This window comes from Mirounga angustirostris, unplaced genomic scaffold (assembly GCF_029215605.1).
Source record: "Mirounga angustirostris isolate CCGP_5_RB_7025 unplaced genomic scaffold, mMirAng1.0.hap1 SCAF_11, whole genome shotgun sequence".
Taxonomy (NCBI): domain Eukaryota; kingdom Metazoa; phylum Chordata; class Mammalia; order Carnivora; family Phocidae; genus Mirounga; species Mirounga angustirostris.
The window spans coordinates 40,342,933-40,369,680 of record NW_026991719.1 but is presented as its reverse complement, the minus strand read 5'-3'; the positions used below and the strand labels follow the sequence as shown (position 1 = coordinate 40,369,680).

At 48.2% G+C, this 26,748-nt stretch overlaps 1 protein-coding gene and 1 pseudogene across 2 annotated transcripts; one reads left to right on the top strand and one right to left on the bottom strand.

Annotated features, from left to right (window-relative positions):
- Positions 1-9: 9 nt before the first annotated feature.
- CHST7 (carbohydrate sulfotransferase 7) lies at positions 10-26,748 on the bottom strand. 2 transcript variants are annotated; one of them, XR_010406095.1, is made up of 3 exons: positions 25,019-26,748; positions 12,140-16,176; positions 10-922 (listed from the first exon to the last, which is right to left on the bottom strand). XR_010406095.1 is itself a non-coding variant. In XM_045876682.2 (2 exons), the coding sequence occupies exon 1, from the start codon at positions 26,526-26,528 to the stop codon at positions 25,068-25,070; it is 1,461 nt and encodes a 486-aa protein (XP_045732638.1). In that variant the 5' UTR covers positions 26,529-26,748; the 3' UTR covers positions 10-922; positions 25,019-25,067. The 2 variants fall into 2 exon arrangements, 1 of the variants encoding a protein (XP_045732638.1); XM_045876682.2 differs by lacking the exon at positions 12,140-16,176.
- On the top strand, positions 4,085-4,413 carry LOC123845841 (COMM domain-containing protein 6-like; annotated as a pseudogene).

The following is a 26,748-nucleotide window of genomic DNA, read 5'->3' as shown; positions in this document are numbered from 1 at the left end:
CCAAACCCTGCTTTAGGTGCTTGAAAAACTTGAGTTTCAAAACAGGGTCTAAAAATCACAGTAGCAGACTTCTGAGATTATTTAAATGTGCCTTGGGATTAAGAGAAACACTTTAAATCTGGTCTGTGTGGTAACTTCCGGCCTACAACAGTGGTGAACAGACTTTGAGTGTTGGATAGTTGCTAAGGTTCTTGAACTCAATACAGTTTCCTTGATCGTCTTCATGAATTCCTTTGTAGGCAGACTGGCTTTTCCCCGAACCACGCAACTGAACTTCATCAAAAAATCATCCTAGCAAAACAAAACGAATCTTGTCATTAACACTGACTCCGGAGTCCTTTAATAGTATAATTACAAAAACACCAGACAGAAGAACTTGCAAGTGAAAATTCGTGTCAGCTCGTTAGGGCTCTCCCACCCCAGGGAGAGAAACCACTTCTTAAAAATTGGTTTAGGGGCAGGTGTAGGGGGAGCTCTTTGAAAAAGAGCTGAATGAGTCCGGTTTAAACTAGTGGCACTCAGACCTCTTATTTAATATTAGGTCATGTAATCAAGGTACACGGGACTGCACTTGGCCCTCAGTCACACTGATGATTTGTCCAGGCACCCGCTGCTGCTGGGACACGGTACCCGATCGCGTCTCCTCTGCATTCTGAGAACACCACGTTGGAACAGGCCCAGCAGAGGCAGGTGCAGGCTGGGGACGCGAGCGTTTCCTACTGTACGGCTCTAATGATCCGCATCGTACTGTCACTTCCTTACTGGAAACTTCCTTTCAACCAATGTGTCGGTCGTCATTTAATATCTGGTGCCATTCCTGCTCCGCAGAGCTGCACAGCGGGTGGTCCCCAAGCCGAGTCCCCATCTCTGCCTCCCCCGTGCTGGGGCGACATGCTGAGTGCCCCGCTGCATGCTGGCTGACCTGGAAGGGAAGGGACAAAGCACGGTTTGAACCTCAGAACACAGAAAGCCCGAGACAGAAAGCCTGATGCACTCTGCCAATGGAAGGCCTCTTCATTTATTTTTTTTTTTTTTAAGATTTTATTATTTGACAGAGAGACACACAGCAAGAGCGGGGAACACAAGCAGGGGGAGTGGGAGAGGGAGAAGCAGGCTTCCCGCGGAGCAGGGAGCCCGCTGCGGGGCTCGATCCCAGGACCCTGGGATCATGACCTGAGCCCAAGGCAGACGCTCAACGACTGAGCCACCCAGGCGCCCCAAGAAGCCTGTATATAATCTTCCTTCTCGAAGCTGCATCCTCTGGGGCTGGAAGTCCATCCCGAATCAGAAACTGTCATTTCTGCTCTGTGAGGACAGACCCGGAGAAAATGCGACCCAAGAGGGATTTGGTGAGGATAAAGATGGGACAAAGATGGGGGCACCTCTACCAGGATAACTGCGCTTTCTGCAACTGCTGCTGGGGTGCGGGGGGGGGGGGCGGGTGAGGAGAACAGAACATTCTGAGACCTGCTGGGCAGAGTGGGGGGAAGAGCTGGGATCGAGGGCGTACCTTCAGGGACTGACCGTATAACCACCCCTCCTTGGCTCTGCGCTCTGGGTCATGTGTGCCAAATAAATCACGAGCCGACGATCGGCTGTTCCATAAAGCAGAGGCTGTCTGTAAGCGACAAAAACCCCAGCTTCCTACCTCTGGGGCCTCTGAGCGGTTTCCTTGTGTCATTAGGACACACTGCTCGTGTCACCGTACGGAAGCCGCAGAATGGCGCGCCGACCCGGCATGTCTGTGCTATAGCTCTGCCTCCAGTTTCTTGCTTTCCTGTGACCCTTCCTCTTGTGCTCTGTGCCAAGCTGGACGTTATTTTCTAATGCGGTGAAACTGTCCATCAGCTCAAGAGGACTAGCGATGCAGAGTTTGGGGAAGAAGCATTTTCAAGATGATGGAAAGTGTGCAGTCAAGATTCACATTAAACAGCTAATTGCACAAACGCCCCGAGGCCTTTCTATGAACCTTTAGTATTGTTAGTGCAGGTTATTTGCATAGAGAAAGAGCCGCCATGTCAGATTTCAGTAGAATTTAGTCTAATGAAAACCGAGTTCCAGAAGGGCTAACTCTGGTTCCAGATAAGATGGAGCAAATGCATTTCTCCTTATTCCTTCCACAAAGTGTCACTAGAATCCCCAAACATGATACATATGGCAAAGATAAGACTCTGGAGGGTGGGGAAAAGAAGGCGGACTGACTGCAGACCTTGGGAAATGAGGGACAACAGACCTGTGAGTTCCCTCGGTTTTCTTTCTGCCTCCCCCATATCCTGGAATAGACACCGAAGATGCCAGCAGGCCAGATGTGCAAATGGTCACCGACCAAAAAGCCCCAAGAAAAGCCCATTATCTCTAGCCAAAGGACAGGGAAAGGGTCAGCCTAGAAGCCAGAAACGAAGCACCACACACACAAAACCCCCCCTCCTGTCAGCAGAGGACTAGCGGGAAGCCAGGACTTCGAGAGTCCCACCCCCACCTGGCAGTAACCAGGGGTGCATCCCTTCCTCCACCAGCAGTGTCGCTGGAGGCCTGCTAAAAGAGAAGATCTAAATAAAATTCAGAGAATCAAATGTATCCCAAATATTCAGGACACCATTAAAAAAAATCACTTGTCAAACCAAGAACCAGGGAAATTTTGGCTTGAATGAGAAAGGATAAGTGACAGAAGCCAACCCTGAAACAACACAGATTCTGAAATTATCCTCTCTCATCAGTATGCTTCCGTGAGCCATTAGGAACACACTTGGAACAAATTAAAAAATAGAAATTCTTGGCAAAGAAATATATATATATATAAAAGAACCAAATGGAAATTTTAGAACTGTAAAGTACAATAACTAAAATTTTAAAACCTCACTGGATGGGTTCAATAGCAGAATAGAGATGACAGAGTAAAGAATTAGTGAATCTGAAAAGACAGCTATAGAAATTATCTGATATGAATAGCAGAGAGAAAATGAGTGAAAAAGGATGAACAGAGCCTCAGGGACCTGTGGTACTACAATAACTGACCTATTCTCATTTCATCAGAGTTCCAAAAAGAGAAGGACAAGAGATTGAAGCTTAAAAAAGTACTCGAAGAAATATGGCTGAAAATTTCCCAAATTTGGCAAAAGATGTAAACCTACAGATTCAAGGGGCTGAGTGAAACACAAAGAAATCTACACCAGGATACAGCATAATCCAACTTCAGGGAAGACAAAGAAAAAAATCTTGAGAGCAACTAGAGAGAACTGATGCATTACTTACAGAAACAAGGCTTTGAATGTCAGTGGATTTCATATCTGAAAACATGGAGGCCGGAGGAAGTGGCACAATACTTTGCAAGTGCTGAAAGAAAATAATCGCCAATGCAGAGTTCTATATTCCACAAGAATATCCTTCAGGAATGAAGGTGAAATAAAGACATTCTCAGATGAAGGAAAACTAAGAATGTGTTGTTAACAGAACTGCTGTAGTACGAAGAACCACTATAGGAAGTTCTTCCAACAGAAAGGAAATGATAAAAGAAGGAAACAAAGCATCACAAATGAAGACAGAACAACAGAAAATAGGAGCAAATTTAACAGACTATCCTCTTGAGTTTAAAGAATTATATTTGATAGTTGAGGCAAAAATTATGACACTGTATGACGTAGTTCTCAACATATATAGAAAAAAAATACTAGAGAATTACAAAGGGGACAGGATAAAGGAACCTAAAGGGACATGAAGTTTGTATACTTCCACTTGAGGTAGTGAAATGTTGAGACCAGTAGATTGCGATTAGTTGCAAAAGCACTAAAATAAGCATACAAACAAAAATACCTTAAAATGCTGCAGGTAAAATGAAGTTCTTAAAATTATTCACAAAACTCATAGGAAAACACAAACAGGGAAATGGGAACAATAAACAGAGGGAACAAACAGAAATCAAGTTTTAAAAATAGCAAATTTAAGCCCTATAAGATCAATAGTCACATTAAATATAAATGGTCTAAATTCACAAATATACAAAAAGAGACCAGCAGAATGGTTTTAAAACATGACCCAACAAAATGCTGTCTACAAGAAATTCACTTCAAATACGATATAGGTGGGTTGAAAGTAAAAGGATGAAAAGAATGTGCCATATAAACATGAATTGAAAGAGAAGTTGGTGCTGTGAGTCCTGGACACTTGTCATGAAGGGGTCTAGTGAGCTACTGCCATATGCTAAGTCTGATGTCACCAACCAGCTTATAGGTTTGCAGTTGAAACGACACGGTTGTAAGCTCAGACAGTTGCAGATCACTAAGTGTCCTTATGTTGCAGTGATGCTAAAAGTGGCAGATCATTCAGGCCAAGTAAAGAACAAGTCCTTTGAAATGACAATTTCAGAATTTCTACAGGCAGTTCAAAGAAATTGCTACAATTATTGAAACTGTGTGAAAACTGATTGGTTGATAGACTGCTATCATTGTTCTAAAATCACGGGCTTCACTTTCTGCAACAAAACTGCATAAGGACCAAAGGATATTTACTGAATGAAAGTTGAATTTTGGTTTTTCCATTTTTTATTTTTTTTATTATTTTTTTTAAAAGATTTTATTTATTTATTTGAGAGAGAGAGAATGAGAGAGAGTGAGTACATGAGAGGGGGGAGGGTCAGAGGGAGAAGCAGACTCCCTGCCGAGCAGGGAGCCCGATGCAGGACTCGATCCAGGGACTCCAGGATCATGACCTGAGCCGAAGGCAGTCGCTTAACCAACTGAGCCACCCCAGGTGCCCCGGTTTTTCCATTTTTTAAACAATAATCAGAAAAACAGGAATTAGTGGTGATCAGTGCACAACTTTCTGAATGTACTAAAAGTCATTGAATCAAACACTTTAAAGGGTGAATTCTGTGGTATGTGAATTATATCTCAATAAAAAAATCAGGAAAAAAGGGCACCTGAGTGGCTCAGTCGGTTAAACATCTGACTCTTGATTTTGGTTCAGGTCATGATCTCAGGGTCATGAGCCTGAGCCCCTCATCAGGCTTTGTGCTAGGTGTGGAGCCCGCTTAAGATTTTCTATCTCCCTCTTCCTCTGCCCCTCCCAACCCCTCATGCTCTCTCTCTCTCTCAAAATAATCAGAAAAGAGAAGAGCGGTTATATTAATATCAGATAAAATAAACATTGGAGCAAAGAAAATTACCAGGGACAACAAAGGAGAGTACATAATGGTAAAAAGGCTCAACCCACCAACAAGACATAGCAATCCAAAATGTCTACATATGCAGCAAACAACAGAACTTCCAATTTTCTGAAGCAAACCTGAAGGAACAGAAAGGAGAAGTAGACCTGTCCACATTATACTTGGAAACTTTAATACCTCTCTCTCAACAACTAATAGAATTACTAGACAGAAAATTAACAGTGATAGAAGGAACTATATAATACCATCACCCAAACAAGACCGAACTGACATTTATACAACACTCAACCTAATAACAATAGAAACACATTCATTTTTTAAAGATTTTATTTATTTGAGAGAGAGGCACACACAGAGAGAACATGAGCGGGGGGTGGGGCAGAGGGAGAAGCAGCCTGACATGGGGCTCGATCCCAGGACCCCAAGATCATGACCTGAGTTGAAGGCAGATGCTTAACTGACTGAACCACCCAGGCACCCCGAGACACACTTTTTTTAAGCATGCATGGAACATTCACAGCACAGGCCATATCCTGGTTCGTAAAACAAACCTGAACAGATTTTGAAGAATTGAAATAATACAGAGTGTGTTCACTAATGATGGAATCAAAATCAGAAAGATAGCAGGAAATTCTCCAGATCCTTAGAAATTAAAGAACACACAGAATTCTAAATAATCCATGGAATATTAAACAACAATATATTGAATTAAAATGAATATGCAACATATCAAAATTTGTGAGACACAACCAAAGCAGTGCTGAGAGGGAAATCTATAGTATTAGATGCTGACACAAATGATGTATGGTCTCAAATCAGTAATCTAAACACCCACCTCCAGAAACTGGAAGAAGATAAACACAAGTCAATCAGAGGGAAACAAGAGCAGAAATCAGTAAAATTGAAAACAGAAAAACAATAGAGAAAAATCATCAAAACAAAAAGTTGGGTCTTTGAAAAGATTAAGACTTGGATAAATCTCTACACCAAGGCTAAAAACAAAAAAAGAGAAGACACGAATTACTATTATCAGCAATGAAACAGGGAATTCCACTGCAGAACTCACAGACATTGAAAGGATAAAAAAACACTAAAAATAATTCTACATACATAAATTTGACAGCTTAGATGAAATGGACCAATTCCTCAAAAAGCACAAACTACCATAATTCATCCAATATGAAGTAGATAATTTGAAGTTAGATAGCTATTAAAAATGTAATTAATTGTTAAAAAACTCCCAAAGAAGAAATCTCCAGGCCTATATACTTTCAATGGAGAATTCTACCAAATATTTAAAGTAGAATTAACACTAATTCTACACAATCTCTTCCACAAAATTATGAGGCCAGTATTACCTGATACCAAAACTAGACAAATACCAAAAAAAAGAAAACAGTATCTCTCATGAACTTAGATGCAAAAATCCTCAACAAAGTATTAGTAAATCAAATTCAACAATATGTGAAAAAATTTATATATCATGACTAAGTGGGGTTTATGCCAGAAGGCAAAGATGGTTCAGTTTCAATAATCAATCATGTGATCCACCATATTAATAAGCTAAGGAAGAAAAATCACACAATCACATCAATTGATGCAGAAAAAGCACTTCCATCCGTTAAAGGCATTTAACATCTGTTCAGATGTTAGAATTTCTATTATAGAAATATAGAATAGAAATTCTCAGCAAACTAGGAATAGAAGGAAAATGCCTCAACTTGATTTTTAAAAATTCTACATAAACCTACACCTAACCTCATTCTTTATGGTGAAAGACTGAATGCCTTCTCACCCCCCAAGATCAGGAACAAGGCAAAGACCTCTGCATTTGCCATTCTTATTCAACATAATACTAGAAGTCCTAGCCAATGAAATAAGGCAAGAAAAGGGAATAAAAGCCATGGTTACAGGAAAGGAAGAAATAAAACTGTCCCTATTTGCAGGTGATATGATTATATACATAGAAAATCCCAAGGAATACACACACACACGACTAATAAGTGAATTCAGCAAGTTTGCAGGATGCAAGATCAATATTAAATATCTATATGATTTATATATACCAGAAATGAACATTTTAAAACTGAATTTTAAAACTCATACTATTTACAATCACTCAAAAGAAATGAAAAACTTAGATATAAATCTAACAAGTAAAGGACTTATGTGCTAAAAACTACAAAACACCAATAAAAGAAATCAAACAAGATCTAAATCAATAGAGACACATAACCATGTTCATGTATCAGAGGACTCAACAGTAAAAGATGTCCATTTTTCCCTCAAATTGATCTATATAGTAAAGATGTCAATTCTCCCCCAAATTGACCTATACAGAGATTTTAGAAAATTCCTATCAAAGTCTCTCAATGCTTTTTGTAGATATAGACAAGCGTATTCTAAAATTTATGTGGTAAGGCAAAGAAACTAGAATAGCTTAAAACCTTTCTGGAAAAGAATAAATTTGGAATAATCATTCTATTCAGTGTTAAGATACACATAACTACATTAATCAGAACAGTGTGGTATTGGTGGAAGGACAGACTCATAGATCAATGGAGCAGTAAAAGCCCAGAAATAGACCTACCTATGTGTACGGCTAACTGATTTTTGACCAAAAATGAAAAAGCAATGTATTGGAGGAATGACAGTCTTTTCAGTAAATGGTGCTGAAGCAGTTAAGACGTCCACAGGCAAAAACTAACCCTTTACCTAAATCTCACACTTTAAACAAAAACTAACACAAAATGAATCATATAATTAAATGTATATAGAGATAAGTTTATCTTAAAATTTATAAGGAAACACAAAACATACAAAATGTTTATCAGAAAACACAGGAGATAGTCTTCAGGACCCTCGGGTTAGGCAGAGTTCTGAGACACAGCAGAAAATGCACAGTCCACAAAAGAAAAAATTGTTAAGTTGGAACTCATCAAAATTTACAAACTTTTGGTTTGCAAAAGATCTTGTTAAGAGGATGAAAACACAAGACACAGACTGGGAGAAAATATTTGCAACCACATATCTACCAAAGGATTTTTATCTAGAATATATAAATAACTCTCAAAATTCAAGAGTAAAAAACAAACAATCCAGTTAGGAAATGGGCAGAACACCTGAACCAACATTTCACCAAAAGGAGAGAGGGATGGCAAATAGGCAGACAAAAAGATGTTCAGTATCACTAGCCATTGGGAAAATGCAAATGAAAACTACAAGGACATACCACTACATACCTAATAGAAGAGCTAAAACACAACACAGTGACAATACCAAATGCTGGTGAGGCTGCACAGAAATTTGATCTCTCATACGCTGCTGGTGGGAATGTCAAATGGTACAGCCACTCTCAAAAACAGTTGGGTAGTTTATTATAAAAACTAAACATGTATTTACCATATGATCTAGCAATTGCACTCATGGGCGTTCATCCCAGAGAAAGGAAATGTTATGTCCGCACAAAAATCTATACACCAATATTCACAGCAGCTTTATTTGTAATAGCTAAAAACCGGAAGCAACACAAATGTCCTTCAGTGGGTTAACGGTTAAACTGTGGCACATCCATACCATGGAGTACTACTCAGCAATGAAAAGGAATGAACTATTGATACACGTGACAACCTGGTGACCCTCCAGAGAATTCTGCGGAGAACAGATGACCTCAAAAGGTCACATACTGCATGATTCCATTTATGTAACAATCTTGAAATTATACAGTTATAGAGATGGTGAAGAGCTTAATGTTTGCCAAGGAAAGGTCGGATGGGGTGGGGTCTATGATTATAAAGGGGTAGCCCAAGAGATTTTCTTTATGCTGGTGGAACAGTTCTGTATGTTGATTGTGGTAGTGTTTACACATATCTATACGTGATCAGGTTCCACAGGTCTGTGTGCACACATACACACAGAATGAGGGCATGTAAAAACCGTTGAAAACTGGGGTCTATAGGCCGTACCAAGGTCAACTTCCTGGTGTTGATAGTGACCTACGTGAAAGATGCGACCTCTGGGAAAAGCTAGGTGAAGGATGCTCTGGACCTCCCTTTACTGTCTTTGCAACTTCCTAGGAGTCAATAATTATTTCGAATTTAAAAAATGGTCCTCTGCCACCGTTTCTTTGTGCCATGTGTTCAGCTCTCCATTTGGGTTGTTTTAAAGACCAGCAACAATGTGGCAGTAACTCGGGACGATTTTCTGTCAGTAGCTCGCCAAGTGCGAAATGGTGCCTGGTCAGAGCCCGTGTCCTGACAAATGTCCCGTTTATGGAGATATAGTACCAGCCCGACCTCTGGACCCCAAAGTGCTCTCTAAATCCTTTTATTAAAAATCTTTTTAAAAATTCATTTTATCTACCTGAAAGCTGCTTTTCACTCACGTTCAATTTTTTTTTTTTTTTAAATCAAATCACCGGCTGGTGAAGGTGGGAGGAGAGGAGCTCTGAAAACTCTGTGACTGCCTCTCGGGGGTCCGTGAACAACTGTGCTGAAGTCCCGCTAATCCAAGCTGGGCAGCCCACAGTGTGCCCACAGCAACCTGACAAGGCCCCTTCCTTCTTCACACTGGAAATGGGTTCCTGTCCTCCCAGAGTTCCTGAACGTCACTGAACCAGGGCGGGGATGCTCAGCATATACCTTCCAGTTCTGACGTCTGCCTCCATGGAGCCTACAGCCCCCCAAGTAGAACCTAAAAAACCTCTCAGTTAATTTCCTAACATTTTCCCATTATTTCGGGTTGTGGGTTTTGGGTTTTTTTGTTTGGTTTTCTGTTTGTTTGTTTTTGTTTTTGAGAGAGAGAGTACGTGCACAAAAGTGGGGGGGTGGGAGAGGGAGAGAGAGAATTTAAACAGACTCCCCACTGAGCGCAGAGCCCAAAGAGAGAGCCCTGAGATCATGACCTGAGCCGGAAATCAAGAGTTGGATGCTCAACCGACTGAGCCGCCCAGGTGCCCCTTGGGTTGCGTTTAAAACATAAGCATACCCGGGGCACCTGGGTGGCTCAGTTGGTTAAGCGACTGCCTTCGGCTCAGGTCATGATCCTGGAGTCCCGGGATCAAGTCCCACATCGGGCTCCCCGCTCAGCAGGGAGTCTGCTTCTCCCTCTGACCCTCCCCCTCTCATGCTCTCTGTCTCCCATTCTCTCTCTCAGATAAATAAATAAAACCTTAAAAAAAAAAGATTTAAAAAAATAAAATAAAACATAAGCATACCCATGAATTCTTAATGTGATGTTCCCCCAAATTCTTAAGTCCCAGTGTCTTAGATACAGGATTAAAATTTTAATTCACTCCAGATCTCACTCTTCGTACTACTTTGGGGCCCTGTTCATTTGAAGCTATGAAGTATTCAACTTTGTGGGCAAATTTAAAAACCAGACCCTTGGTTTACCAGCAAGCTACAGTGACCAAGTACCTAGCATTGCTCCCCCCCTTTTTTTTCAGCTGCTGGGCGTTTGACAATGAAGAATTAAATTTGAAGCTACTAAACTTCTTGGTTGAAACAATTCCCATTTACCCAGAATCTGGGGAAAATAAAAATGTTTGCTACTGCCTCCAGCACCTGAAATGAGTGTAGACCCTTCTGGATATTCTTTTTTAAAGATTTTTTTTTAATTTTTAATTATTTGACAGAGCACAAGTAGGCAGAGCAGCAGGCAGAGGGAGAGGGAGAGGGAGAAGCAGGAGATCCAGCAATTCCATTTCTGGGTATTTATCCAAAGAAAATGAAAATACTAACTCAAAAAGATATACGCATCTCCATGTTCATTGCAGCATTATTTATAACAGCCAAGACAAGGAAGGAGGCTTACCCTACACACTACTGAGAATCTTTAAGAATCTCAAGATTAAGGGCGCCCGGGTCCTCAGTGGGTTAAGTAAGCATCTGCCTTCCGCTCAGGTCATGATCCCAGGGTCCTGGGATCAAGCCCCACGTCTGGGCTCCCTGCTCAGGTGGGAGTCTGCTTCTCCCTTTCCCTCTGTCCCTCCCCCTGCTTGTGCTCTCTCTCATAAGAAAATAAAAATCTTTTTTAAAAAATAAAAAGACCTATCCTGTACGATAACAGAAAACAGATAATAAAACAGTCTTAGTGCAATCAGTTTACAGAATTCTAGAGATTTCAGTATATCACTGTTTGGTGAAGCACACGAAAAGGGTTGTTTTCAAAATAGGTGGCATTGACGTGCGAAGTCTTTCCTTAATACTCAATTCACAAATTCGCTTGCACTTTAAAACAACAACAACAACAACAAAACCGATCATGTACTTAAAGATTCAAAGTCATACTCCAAAGACCTGGGTGTATCTGACCTCCTTTGCGACAGTTCCCCTGGTCTTTAAATGACCAGCCGGGGGCCCTAAAGGCGGCGGGCTGCCCGACCACCGAGAGCCTGGCTGCCCTCCAAGGGAGCGGAGCCCCACTGCGCCCCGCAGGCAGCTGGCTCGGCGGAGGCTCCGGGCGCTACGGTGCAGTAACTCGGGAAGACACTCGTAGCATTTTAATCACACTTTTGTCGACCTTCGAGGCCGGGATGGGGGAGGAGGAAGAATCGCCTTCCTGCTGGCCTTCAAGTTTGAGAACATTCGAGTCGCCCAGAGGAACGCGCAGCCCCGCCGCTCTCGGCGGCCTCCCTCACCGGGTTGGGAGGCAGGAACCCGGCCCCCGCCCCCCCGGCCCCCCGGCCCCCGCCCCCCGGCCCAGCCCCTCCGAGGGCATCTGCCAGCTTTACACGGACACCTCACTTCCCTCCTCCAATTGCACTGGGAGATTTTCAGCCGCCCTTCTTCCAAGTGCTTCTCAGCGTCGCCTCCGGGGGTACCCCCCCCGCCCCCCGCCGCTGTCCACCCACGTGTGCCAGGTGAGGCAGCCGGCGTGGACGACCGAAAGCCGCTTCGCAGATGCTCCGAGCCGGGGCCGGGCCCTGGGGCTTGGGGCTTGGGCTGAGATTTCCGGGTATTCAGCCGGGCCCCTCACCACGGGCGAATTACTCTCCGGCCCATTGTAAGGGCCTTCCTCCTGGACCCAGTCCAGGACAAGTGGGCCGAGCACGGGCGTTAGCCTCCTCTTCGGCGGCCACGTCTCCTCGCGGGGGCTTCTCCCAACATCCTCCCCCGGCCCCACCCTCTGGGGATGAGGTTCCTGCCCAAGATCATCTGTTAACCCCCGCGAAGCTTTCTTAACCTTCCTGTTTTCACCTCAAATCGGTGAAATGCGGTGCTAAGGAAAACGGAAATGACTGACAGTGTTTACGACAATGGGGCCATCAAGTTGGGTGGTTGTTTTTTTTTTTTTCTTTTTTAAGGGAGCTGCTTGGGGATAATGTGAAAATACTACTTGAAAACCCAGAAATGTCAAAGTGCGAGCTTTCCCTCACTGTGACGCTCAAGCGAAATGTCATAGGAAACATTTAGTTAGCTCATGCAACCGCACCCCCCAAATTGCCTAGAAATGTACTTAAATAGCATAAATGTTATAAATTATTTCCAGACTTTCCGTGTGAAAAATTAAGTGTGGGGGGGGGTGTTACCAGTACATTTGCACTAGTCATACTTACTACTTAAAACAACTCTCACTTCAGGTGAAAACGGAGTTAAAGAAAAAAACCCACAAACAGAACTCTTGCCTGGGGAGCAGGGGGAGAAACTAGGGGAGAAGCCACTTGCTGGGACGTGGGCAGCCCAGGTGGAGCTGAGCTGCCCTCCACCCCCTCGCCACTCACAGGGAGAGAAAAGGACTCACTTCTCTGCTCTAGAAATCCAAGGAAAACCTCAACCCATGCGAGTCATTCATTGGTCAAGCCCCAGAGTCAGCCAGGGCCAAAATGAAATGGCCATTTATTTCCTCAATAGGACAGGATAAAATAATAACATGCTTCCAGTTTGATCATGCCCACCCCCAGCGAAAAACATCCCAAGTTTCTGAGCTCACTCGAGAACAAAATGAATATGCTCCAAAACAGTATTTATGAAACTTGGGAACAGCTGAGTCTGCTTAGTTGGCTTTTGATTTTTCCTTTCATTGAGCTGCTCCGAGGTATAATTTTAATTGGCATACATAATTGCTTTTGTGAGTAAAGTCGTTCCTGACTCAAATAAAGGAACTGAGTCAGTATCTTATAATATGCATTTGCTCGCCCACCTGCAGATGTTTGTCATCTACCAAGTGGGGGCAGCCCCGGTTAGTGGGGGCTCGGGGCTAGGAAGTGCCGGAGCTTGGATCTGTCATTCAGGCAGCCCTCTGGCCCCCACAGGGGCTATTGGTTAATGGAGTGGATGAAGGTTGGGGGAGTGGAGGGGGTCCCTGGGGTGGGTCTCTGCACTCAGCTGGGAAGTCTGCTCGAGATTCTCTCCCTCTCTCTCTCTGCACCCCCCACCCCGGCTCATTCGCTCATTCTCGCTCTCCCAAATAAATAAATACATCTTTAAAAAGCAAATGGCACAGCAGCTGAGAGCAGGTTCATTTTGGCACGGGAGGTCGGAGCGGGTAAACCAGTCCTCTCCCGGGCCCGCAGGACCGCCAGAGATTGCCATATTTAGGACCAGGGCATGAATTTCTCTGGAGCTCGAAACTATTTCACTTTCCCTTTGCTGAGAAATAAAAATAGAACAAAAATAAATTTAAAAGGCATTCAATAATGCTAGGAATTCTGTTGTTCTTTGGCAGGGTGTGTTTGTGTGTGTTTCTTTTCAGCCAACCGTCTCTCTTCTTTGCAAAACAGTCCCCCCCTTGCCATCCCTAGCTGGGGGAGGCGGGGGGAGGGGGGCAGAGTGCACAGAAAGGCAACAGTTGTTTGCAGAACCTGAAAAATGTATTATTTTCCTTTATTACATCCCTGTTGGTGATACCCTTTATTAGAGCAAGAAACAGCATCTACTTTTATTGCTCTTAAAATCCGAATATTCAACATATGCCAGCTCTGGGCTGTATGAAAGGAGTCCTATTTTTGTCTGTTTTGGTTTTTTAATTTAAATTCAATTAGCCAACTGATAGTACATCACTAGTTTCAGGTGTAGTGTTCACTAAACTATCAGCTGCGTATCACACCCAGTGCTCACCCCAACCCGTGCCCTCCTCCGTGCCCATCCCCCCGTTACCCCAGCCCCCCACCCACCTCCCCACCCACCCAGCAGCCCTCAGTTTGTTTCCCAGAGTTAAGAGTCTCGGAAGTCCTATTTTTAAAAACATTATCTTGGTTTTAGTCTTTTTGGCTTACTGTTCCCATAATCTCTCTGCAGCCGTGACGAGCCCTCTCCCGTCAAGCCTGGTCTCAGTCATGGGGGGAGAGTGACCTCAAAAGCTCTGGAGCCTTTTTCCCTACTGCTCCCCTGAGCTGTATGTTCTCTAAGAACTGCTTCAGTTAGCCCCCCAAGTTCATGTGGGGGCTGCTCCTACCGTCCCTCAGTTTGTCATCTCTACAAAAGAACGCACAGTCTCGAGCCCCTACCTGCTCCCCATACCTCACAAATGATTCTGTCGTTGTTCTATTTCTGACTTTCTGTTATGGCTGGTTTCTCTGCTTCCAGCCTGCTGGTTGCCATGACCAAGGGACGTCCATCACACAACATTCACCTCTCCCAACTGGCCCTCTAGACATTGTGCATGTCAGGCCAGATTTGAGGCCTCTTGCTGGCAGGGCCCGGGGACTGCCCTGCGTCCTCACGGCGCGCCCTGTGCCTTCTGGGGCTCCTCTGAACACCTGCCTGAAAGGCTTAACAGAAAGGGCTTCCATTCCACGCGCAAAACCCCGTCTGCCTCAGTGGCTGTTTCCAGAATGTCGCTCTACGGCAAAGCTCCTTGCCACTCGCGTTGATTTCAGGGGAGGGGAGTCTGCTCACCCTGAACACGGTGGTCCTCGAGGTCAAACGTGGTGGTCGTCCCTTACCGCCTCTTAACCCCCTAACTGAAAACTATCCACTGTCGGCTGATGCCCCAGTTTCTGCTCGGCATCCCGCACGACGGTCTTTAATGTGACCGAGGCCAGCTGCAGATGTCACACCCGGACGGACGCTGGCGTGGTGCCTGCAGGCTGGGGGTGGGGGGGAGGGGGGGCGGGGAGCAAAGCTGAAGGGCTCCAATTCTCATGAAGGCATCACTGAGCTCTGCGACTTTTCTCCAACTGAGACTGCTTCCTGTTCAGCTCCCAAACGGTTCTCCACTTCCCCGTGCTCTTGAACCTGGGCCAGGGCTGTTTCTTAGTCCTTACTGTGCTGATCCCATACCGCACGGAGGCAGAAATGTCTCTTTCAACAGAGCAGATTCCTTCAGCTCCACTTCGGGGTAAGAGGCTGAGGAGCCAGGAGACCTGGCAGAGAGGCACAGAGGGGTTCATTTCTAAGTCACCTTGTTCAACTGGGCCAGCAGGGCCACAAAAGCGAGACCAGCTTAGCTTTTTTAGTTTCTATTCTTCTCTCGGCTGTTCAGGCGGAGGGCAGCCTGAGAAAAGGCAGACTGAGGAATTTTAAGCCAGGTTCTTATAAATGTTTTTTAAAAGCATCGCGCGGACTATTTATATTACATTTGTATTCATGGGAAGAAAATCTCTGCCGAGGCTAAAAAAAAACCTCTTCGAAAACCCTCTGAATCCTGTCTCGACAACTGCAAATGGGCACTTCTGCCCCCCACCCCCGCCCCCACCCCAGACTACGAAGAGGGCTCTCAGGAGCACAGAGAAAAATGGAGCAAGGGTTAAACCTTATTGAAAATCAGCCACATTCCCCCAGTGAGAGTGTCCTGAAATAGCGGAAGCTCCAGTCCACAGGTACGACCCCCGGCGTCAGCACCAGAAGGCCATCCTGACAAGGAGCTTGCTAAAGCCGCCGGCGTGCATCGGTGTGGCTTCATGAAAAGGTGATCGTTTTTGTTTCAAAGTGTATCCAGTCCTTCAAAAGGATCACAGGAATGCCGCTTGCCAAATACACGGGGGCTGCAGGAGGGCTAAGAAGGCGATTTCATCCAGGCATCCTGGTCACCACAACCCAAGGTATGGGCGCTCCTTCACCGTCTGAGACGCGCTGTGGGGTCAGAGAGAGGCAGGGTTCGGGGAGGAAGCGCTTTTCCACCCGCCACACTAGCCAAAATGAAACCATTTGGCAAAATCCACGCTGGGGAAAGTCTGGGAAACAGACACTCCCAGAAACAGCTGCGGGGAGTTGAACACTGGTACAACCTTGAAGAACTTCACCTCTCAAAATGCAAAACATGTACACCACCCTTGGCCACATAAGGGTCACCCTACTGTAGCTGTTTTTCTCAGAGATACACTTACATGTGTGCACACAACACTATTAAAAATGTAGCAATGACATATTGGGACTAGGAACTAGTTAAATATGTTATAATACACTCCTATGGTGTTTTACTAGGTTTCATTATTTTATTTCCGTAACCTTTATTTTTTTTTAAAAACTAAATACATTTTATTTAATTTATATTTTTCAGAGAAGGGGAGTGGCAGAGGGAAGAGGGAGAGAGAATCTCCGGCAGAGTCCCCGCTGAGCACGGAGCCTGACGTGGGGCTCGATCTCACGACCCTGAGATCACGACCTGAGCCGAAATCAAGACTCGGATGCTCAACCGACTGAGCCACCCAGGCGCCCCTATTTCTATAACCTTTAGATCATACGTCACAAATAAGATTTTGTCACAACTGGATTTAGTGGAAGCAGAGGAATCGAGTCCACTAGTTTCTGAAATACTGGTACAAAAAAGGCAAGGGAACAGTGCCTTAGAAAAGATTATTCATAAAAGACCATCAGAAAAACCCCTAAGCAAAAGCTCAATAATTCATCAGTAAGTTTAGTATGAACAGGTACAGATTTATTACAGTGAGCAGGCATTCAGTTCCAGGCTTAAGCCCATAAATCTTTCCCTAAACATTACCGATCCTTCTAAAGGACAAATGCTTGAGCTCGGCAGCACTTTAGACACTGTTAGCTGTTGGAACATTCCATAGAAAAATGGAAAATAATTTTGTGAGAAGAGGATGGCAACAGTCAGCAGCCGGTATTCTCAGACTTTCAAATTACCAAAGAGCATATACAATTTTAGTCGAGAAAAAGTCCACATTTTTTGAAAACTAAAGTTTTAGAGCGAAAAGCAACCTCCCCTCCCCTCTTTAACAGGCACAGAGATACTGAAAAAGTTCCTAAAAATCTAACTAACTGGTTTACGGAAAGAAAAACATGTCCTTATTAGTTGTTAAATGCAGTCCGTCCGGAGACTCTTCAAACACAGGTGCTATTCGGGCCCTTGGCCGGTGGCCAGGAACTGGTGGTGAGGGGGCCAGAAAGCAGCGAACAAGTTCTCCGGGTGTGTTCTCTGCAGCGCCTGACCGACTTCAAGTACTTCTCCAAAACAGTGGTTTAGATACGCCGGAGTGGCTCAGTGGGTTAAGCATCTGCCTTCAGCTCGGGTCGTGATCCCGGGGTCTCAGGATGGAGCCCCGCATCGGGCTCCCTGCTCAGCGGGGAGTCTGCTTCTCCCTCTCCCTCTGCCTGCCACTCCCCCTGCTTGTGCTTTCTCTCTTTCTCTCTCTCTCTCTCGGGCAAATAAATAAATAAAATATTAAAAAAAGAAAAAACCAAAATAGTGATTGAGAATCTGGAACTTGTGAATTCTCTTCACCACCTTCTTCAAAGTCACGTTTTGGATAATCTCATCGTCACTATCAGGTTTCTGGACTTGAGTAGATAGGAGCAGAAATCCAGTACAGCCAAGCACCGCGACTGCCTACAAATGGGGAGAATGGAAACTGGTGCGGCCACTTGATGGAAAATGGTGTGGCGGTGCCTCAAAAAAATTAAAAATAGAGCTGCCATATGATCCGGGAATTCCACTTCTGGGTACTTATGCAAAGGAAACAAACACACTAACTCAAAAAGAGATCTGCTCCCCCACGTGCACTGCAACATTATTCACAATGGCCAGTGCGTGGGAGCCACCCAAGCGCCCATCAAGGGCTGAATGCACAGAGGCAACTTGGCTCGTCTATATACAGTGGGCTATCAGTCAGCCATAAACCAGAAGGAAATCTTGTCCCTTGTGGGAGTCTGGAGGGACCTTGAGGACATTATGCCTATGAAATAAGTCAGAGAGGGCGCCTGGGTGGCTCAGTTGGTTGGGCGACTGCCTTCGGCTCAGGTCATGATCCTGGAGTCCCGGGATCGAGTCCCGCATCGGGCTCCCTGCTCGGCAGGGAGTCTGCTTCTCCCTCTGACCCTCCCCCCTCTCATGTGCTCTCTCTCATTCTCTCTCTCTCAAATAAATAAATAAAATCTTTAAAAAAAAAAAAAAAAAGAAAGAAGTCAGAGAAAGACAAATACCGTAGGACCTTCCTTAGATGTGGAATCTAAAAACAAACTCATGGACAGAAACGGGTGAAGGGCGGTCGTAAGGCACAAACTTCCAGGTCTAAAATGAGGGATTCATGGAGATGTGGTGTACAGCACGGTGACTGTCGTTAATAATACTGTATGGCATATTTCAAGGTTGGTAAGAGAGTAGATCCTAAAAGTCCTCATCACAAGGAGAAACATGGTAACTGCACGTGGTGACGGGTTAACTAGGCTGTGATCCTTTCACAATAGACACAAATACGGAATCGCTATGCCGTGGCCCTGAAACTAACACGATGTTCTCAGTCAATTCTATCTCAATTAAAAATTTTTAAGGAATTAAAATTGAAAAGATTTAACTATCCCGGGCACCTGGGTGGCTCAGTTGGTTAAGCAACTGCCTTCGGCTCAGGTCATGATCCTGGAGTCCGGGGATCGAGTCCCGCATTGGGCTCCCTGCTCAGCAGGGGGTCTGCTTCTCCCTCTGCCCTCTTCCCTCTCGTGCTCTCTCTCTCTCTCTCAAATAAATAAATAAAATCTTAAAAAAAAGATTTAACTATCCCAAAGAGGGCAAAATACGTTTGAATTTGCAGAAAACGTTTCTAGACAAATACCGCAAGAAATGTTATTTCTTCTAGGAAATACATGTGGCTGCTTCTGGAAAGTAAGACTGGTGGGTATTTTATATCCTTATATAACTTTTAAACTCTTTCTCCACCATGTGTTTATATTATTTCTAAAAAAAAAAATTGGGGGCGCTAGTTTCAACATAGCACCTGATTTCAATCCGCTGGCTGTGTTAGCCTTGACAATTACCCAACCTCTCTGGGTTTGTTTCGCCATCTGCAAACGGGGATGCTATGTACCTCATGCACCTGCGATGAGGACTAACTCCACACAACACGCGTGGAACAAGTAACACAGTGCTCAAGACAGGCATGCAATAAACGTCACCTCCCCTTAGCTCCAAGAAACCCCGGAAATCCTCTTAACCTCTGTTCTTACCGGCAAGAACACTAAAGCCAAAAAGGTTTAGGGGCTTGCCTATTGACAAGATACTTCTTGTCAATCAAGAAGTAACCAGGAGAGTCAGGCCTAAAGCCTGGGTTCCCACCCCCTAACATAAAAACTGATTTCCTATGCCCTAAGGAATGACTCTGTAACTATCTCGTGGCCACACCTCACTTTGGTAGGGCCAGCCTCCTCCCCGGCCTCACTCACCAGACTGGAGGAGTCTTGATTTTTCCCTAAACACCAAATCCACCAGCACCTGAGGGGTTCCTGCCCAGGAAGGCAGCCCCACAGAGGAGCTCCAATTACGTCTTGATCAAAGGCAGCACTAACCTCACAAGGGGATAATAGGATTTGGATGTGGGTGTGTTTTAAAGTTGTTTTTTTTTTATTTATTCATTTGACAGAGAGACACAGCGAGAAAGGGAACACAAGCAGGGGGAGGGGGAGAGGAAGAAGCAGGCTTCCCGCCGAGCAGGGAGCCCGATGAGGGGCTCCATCCCAGGACCCTGGGACCATGACCTGAGCCGAAGGCAGACGCTTAACGACTGAGCTACCCAGGCGCCCCGGATGTGGGTGTGTTTTTAAAAAAAACATACCGCATCCTAATTTCCAGCCCTCTGGCTTGAATACAACACCTGCCTCGACTTATGATCGGGAGTTTTTAAGATCTTATTTATTTATTTATTTGAGAGAGAGAGAGAGCAGGAAGAGGGGCAGAGGGAGAGGGAGAAGCAGACTCCCCACTGAGCAGGGAACCTGTTGCAGGACTTGATCCCAGGACCCTGAGATCACGACCTGAGCTGAAGGCAGACGCTTAACTGACTGAGCCGCCCAGGCGCCCCTGACCGGGGGGTTTAAATGGATTTTGTTGAATGAGAAAGTCTATGTGGGAACAATGTTTAACGAATGCCTGTTCTGTGTTTAGGCAAGAGGTTCTCCTTTGAATGATATTTATGCATAAGCCGTTTGGGGCATAGTATCCTGATTAAGATGGAACGACTTTGAAAACGCTTTGGTGGGGATTTGGTGGTAGCTGGTCATTTCTTTTTCTGTTTGGATGGTTTCCTTAGAAAGAAAGCTTTCTGATCGTTGGGTTATTAGTTTACAGTGCACTTACCTCCTTTCCTCAATTCATTCAAAGGGTCCATCTGGGGCGCCTGGTGGCTTAGTCAGCTGAGTGACTGCCTTTAGCTCAGGTCATGATCCCGGAGTCCTGGGATCAGGTCCTGCGTCAAGCTCCCTGCTCAGTGGGGGGTCTGCTTCTCCCTCTGACCCTCTCCCCTCTCATGCTCTCTCTTTCTCAAATAAATAAATAAAATCCTTAAAAAAAAGGGGGGGTCCATTTATCTTGTCAAGGACAAAGACCAAGGTGTCTTAAATGCCTACCGGAATGAAATCTTGGGGCCTCCCCCGGGGGAGGTCAAGGGGAGACATGCTGAAAAGGACAGGACAGCACATCCATCTGTTTGGATAGTGTGTACAATGATGGATCATTAGGTAAGAAGCCAGGACAGCAAAGCATTTAAAGGAATGTGAGAGGGTGATAAGTGGAGCCGTGGATAATTGAAGAGTTTTTCCCCTTCCATATTAACACCCTCCAGCTGCTTGGAGCCTCACAGCTCCAAGTTCCTTTACCTAAAATGCGGTGGCACACACTTCGCTGCTCACCCACAGCCCTCCAGGCCCCCACCTGGATCTTACTCCAGGGGCAACAAACCCGCCCGGGCGACGGACCAGGACTGGTCAGGTCTGCGGTTCTCGACTTCGGCCGGCCCGCACAATCACCTGGGGAGCTTTTGGACCATCCCAATGCCTGGACCCCACCCCGGACCAATGAAATCAGAATCCCTGGGGGGTGGAGCCCAGGCACTGACATTAATTTAAAAAAAACCCTCAGGTGAATGTAATGCTCAGCCAGGGCCGAGAACCACGGGTCTAAGCCAATGACTGACCATCCCGTTTTCCCTTTTGCCAGTTACTGGGCTCGTGCGGGCCATGTGAACGAGTGCCAGCCAGTGAGAAATAATAAAAGGACGTCGGCTGGGGGCGGGCGGTTCTGGGAAGGTTTTATAACCAGATTGAAGGCGAGACACACGAGGGAAAACTCCTCCACCCCTTCCTTACTCACTAACCAGCTTCCTTCCTTCCTGCGTTTTAACAACCCTGCATAGCTTTGTGAGGAAGTGATGCTTGCAGCTGAGGCTACCATCTTGTGACAGCGGGAGGAGACGCCGCAGAAGGAAAGCCAAGACGGTGGCAAAGACAGCAAAGGGCCTGAGTCCTTGGTGACTTGGTTTAGGGTGCTGTGGTCCCCACCCAGGCCTGAAAAATGGTGCCCTGACTCCTTCCCTGCCATATCCTGGCTGTCAGGTATGCGCCGGCCAGAAGCTGATCTGGTTAACTCAGGGTCAGCCCCCCCACCCCCCGCTGGGCTGGGGGTGTCACCAGCTAGACCCCCGAGGCCTGACGTTGACTGCCACCTGCTTGTACTCACTGACCCTTGTCCCACGTTTTTCCTTAAGCTCTTCTTCCAGGCTTCTCTCTTAACTCAGGCAAATGGAGACCAAAAACACCCCTCGAACTATAGCGACCGCCCCGACGAGACCTCCAGCCGGACAAGACCGCCTAGGCCAGTTTGAGCATAACCGCCCCCCAGCCCCACTCGCACCTGTGCCGATGACCACGGAGTGACCTCTAGAATGACCGACAACTACTTGTACCTCGTTGTAATACCAAGATCTCCGCCCAAGGAGGAGCACAAGCCTCCCTTACATAACAGGTGTGTATCGGCAGGTGTCCTTAAGGCGCATGCGCGGCCTTATGCCCGCCTCTACAGATGACCCCAAGGCTCCCCTACCTAAATATTCATCCTAACCCTAAACAAAAGGAACCCATTCACCCTTGCTCGGGGAGTTATTGCCCGTGATCTTATTTGATGTGATCTTACTGGAAGTTATTGCCCGTGATCTTATTTGATGCAAATAAAGTTTCCTTTGTGCAGCAACTCCACCTGCTGTATTTGTGACTCACCAAGGAGCCAACTCCCGTCGTGGGTTCAGTTACCGGGTGTGGATGATGCCCCGCGGGAAGGCCAGCCCGGGGGAGGGCGGCTGCCGAGTCGCCGGCTTTCCTGCGCAGGTGCTCCCGGCAGCTCAGGGGTATTTTATTGATTCGCTCAGCAGCTGGAGCTTATGCATAGTAAGGCTAAGTGTGTTTTCCACCCCAGTCTAGCCTCTTGGCCTGGCCCAGGTCCCAAAGGTGCTGCGAGGGGACACGAAGGGGGCCGGGTAAGGAGAGATGCTGAGCGCCGGGCTCTAACACCCACGCTGCCCCACCCTCGCCAGGCCAGGTGTGACTTTGGGCAGGTTACCTGACCTAGAGCTCTGAGTCCCGGATTCATCTGTAAAACCGATGCTAGGCCAAAGTAATGACACCTGTACAATGCTTACCTCGGCGCGCGGCACAGGGGGACCCATCCCCTTCCGCAGAGGAGAGTGGGGCAGATTTTTTGGCAACCCCTCAGTGTATCAGTAAGGTTATCTTTCTAGGAACCAGGAATATACGCATTATGATGAATCCACTGGCTGATGGCGACATGGTAAGTGCCCAATAATTCCAGCAGAAGTGTGGGAAGAAGGGCTCAGTCACCAACGTAGGGAAAGAGCCTAGAGCTTGCTCCCAGATGTCCCTGCCGCCCTGCAAAGGAAGCCTCACTGGCCTTCGGAACAGCGGCACCGATGTCACGCACCCAGATTCTAACTTCCTAAGGGAAGGGTGCAGATTGTACCCTCTACCCTCCTCTCTATTCTCTTTCTTTCTTCACCCCAGTCTGAGCTCAGCAAATGCTAGTAAAAAATGAAAACAATGAAGATTTCTGGGAGATCGTCAGTTCTTAAAGCCATAAAAATGCTGCAGAATTCGTCCCAGAGAGGCTTTCCCCCAGGCCTGGGAGGGAGGGTGAGGGGCCATTATGCTACTTACATCTGCAAAAACAGGATTAGCAGATGAAAGGATGTTTTTGTTAAGATGTGACAAGTCACCCTGTGCCTTACCTTCCTTTGCTCTGGAAATCAGGAAAGAACGCAGACTTCCTAGCAATTACAGAAACTGACCACGAAAACCCCTTGATTACTGGGAGAAAAATCAGTCAGCTTCCGAAAGCATCTGCAGCCCTGGTCTATGAAACAACCACCAAATCCATCCTCATTAACATCTTCAACTTTGTCCTCAGAGCTTCATCCCAGGGGAATACTGGATTACACTATAAAATAATGAATGGAAACTTAAGTCACTTCCGCCCACCCGGCCCGGCTTTTCCTCCTCCTCTGGACTGCACAGGGCAGAAGCCTGCCCCCCTTCCAAGTCACACACAGTTTGGGGAAACGCGTTCCCATACCGCTAACTAGACTCCTAAGGTCAGCATGGCGCAGAACAAAGTACAGGCCAGACACGGAACACACGCCGAGGTCATTTACGCCCATCTTAGCATCTTCGGATGGATGCTTTATAGAGAAAGGACACAAAAAACCGGGAGGGGGGGGTGTCTTTCCACAGCTGAAGCTGTTTCTGCCACTCTAAGATTCCCTCTCCCAGAGGGATGGGGCAGGGTGCAGAAAGCCCAGCCCTCGGGTCTTGTCGGCACTAGAGGAAGCTGACTAGGCAGCTCTTGTGACCTGATGTGAATGGGATATGGTCCAATATCCTGCCAACGCCAGCCGTGGAGGGGGATGGGGGCAGGGAGATGTTCCCTGAGCCAGGGGAAAGCAAAGTCCATTCGATGCGGCTAGCCCACAGCAGGAGACACACACGTGTGCAAAAACCGTCGCGAGTAAGGCCTTGTCTACACCTAATGGTTGGTAACTTAGAAGGCACGGCCTGGAGCTGCGCTTTAGGGAAACAGAGGCAGAGAGTAAGTGTGAAACAGATTAGGGGCAGGGAGGGTAAGAGTCGATAACTTTGCACCAAACCCTGCTTTGGGCTTTCTCCGTGCCTGCAAACACTGTGGCACAGTTTTCCCACGGGAACAGATTGGTGTCAAGATAAAAGCCATCAGCCTCAAATGGCCCCCGAAATCAGATACTTTTCATGCCAATTTCCAGTCTCAAGTTCCATGATGACTGTTTCACGAACCTTCTTCACTCTCCTCAGACCTCTTCCCTCCTCTGCCCCTCTTCTCTCTCCCTCTCCTCGCCCCAGTCTCCCAACAGGTGACCGACCTTAACTCCTACTTCACTGGGGGGACCGGGAGTGCGGAGACCTGGGTTCCGCCTCAGCCACACTTAACCCCGCTCGTCTCAGGGCCCTCCTCTTAGGGGGCAGGTGGCTCCGCTGGCGATCCCGACGAGTCTCTTCCAAATTCTACCAGCCGCGCTGTCCCACCCGCTCGGATCTATTCAGCCAGCGTGAGATCTGGGACGGCATGCACCCCCCACCCCTTCCCCCTGCAGGCTGGTCTGAGCTCCCCAAAGACCCTTCCCTGCCCGCAACCCGCCCGGGGCCACCTTACCCGGATCCGTCCCGGGGACGCGCGTTGGGGGGGGCGGGGCGGGCAGGGGTTACGTGGCGCCGTCGGCCTCGGTCTCAAGCGGCTTCTCCTCCTCCACGGGCGGCTCCAGCTCGCCCTCCTCTCCGCTGCGAGGGTAGGCCAGCAGGCGCATGGCTGGCGCGCAGGCCGCCTCCACCTGGCGCACCTGCTCTCGGCTCAGGCGCTCGCGCCAGGCGTGCACGGCCTCGCGGGCGTCGCGCGCCGACAGGTGGAAGGGTCGGTCGGCGCCGTAGGCCGCGCCCCGCGTCATGTTGAGCGCGAAGGCGTCGAGCGCGGCGAGCGCGCGCAGCCCGGAGAAGCGCAGCAGGCGGCGCAGCTGGGCGCGCGGCTGCCGCACCAGGTCCTCGTAGCGCAGCCTCAGGTAGCGGCGCCGCAGCCAGGCGGGCGCGCCGCGCGCGAACAGCAGGTCGCGCAGCCACGCTTCGCAGATCACCTCGAGCGCGCCGGTCAGGAAGAAGTCGGCGCGCGGTGCGGCGGGCAGGGCGCGGGCCTGGCCCCCGGGCCGAGCGCCCACGCCGTGCGCCAGTAGCACGCGGTGGAAGCGGTCGCCCCGCTGGCGGGTGCGCAGCACCTGGATGCTCTCGCGCAGCAGCCCCTGCCTGGACTTGAGGCGCGAGTTGTGCACGGCCCGCGGGTCGCGGAAAAGTTGCACCACCTTCAGGTTGAGGCCGGGGTCCCGCAGCAGGGGCACCAGCACGCCCAGGTCGAGGAGGCGCACGTCCTTGATGACCACCACCGGGTACTTGCGGCACTCGGCCTCCAGGGCGCGTAGAGCCACGGGCGGGCAGCTGCGCTCGCAGGCGGCATCCTCGACGAGGCCGACCTCAGCGCGGGCACGGGGCGCGCCGGGGCACAGCGGCGGCGAGCAGATGACCTTGTTGGTCCGCCAGCGAAAGAGGGCGGCCGTGGTGAGATTGGCTGCGTCCGGGGCGCGCGCGGCGGGGTCCCCCGGCGGCGCGTACAGCCGCAGCACCGAGAAGTCGCAGCGGAAGAGCGAGCGCAGCATGTCGCGCAGCGCGCCCTGCAGGCTCTCGGCGTCGCCCGGATACAGCGCCTGCCATAGATGCCACATGGGCTCGTACAAGTAGAAAACGTCCGGGTGCTGGTTAAAGAGCTCGCCCAGGAACGACGAGCCGGTGCGCCAGGTGGCATGCACATAGATGTGCTGCTTCTCGCGAGACACCGCCTCCCCGACGGCGCCGCTGAGGTTGCCCGGGGGCCGGGGGGGCTGGCCCGCGTCCCCCTCCGCGGCCGGCCGCGCCTCCCCGCCCTGCTCGCGCTCGCCCGCCGCCGCCGCCTCCAAGCTCCAGACTCCCAGGCTGCGCTGCACGCCCGGGCAGTGCCCGGCGCCCTTGTCGCCGTCGCGGCCGCCGTCCAGCACGGAGGGGATGAGCAGCAGCACCAGCGTGTACAGCACCAAGAGCAGCGCAAACTTGCAGGACTCCCGGCGCCGCCGCCGCCGGCCCTTCATCGTTCACCGAGCCCCCCACCCTCCGAGCGGGTGGGGCGCCCGTCCTCTCCCCTTCCTCAGAAATCCCGTCCTGAGCCCGCTCCTCCGGCCTCTTCGGGCCCCTCTGCGCCGGGAGGGGGGAGGAGGAGCGGAGCGACCGACCGAGCCGTGCATCCACCAGGGGGAACTTAGGAGGCGGTGGTGCTGGTGGCGGCGCCCCTGCCCTCTCTCGGCTCAGCTG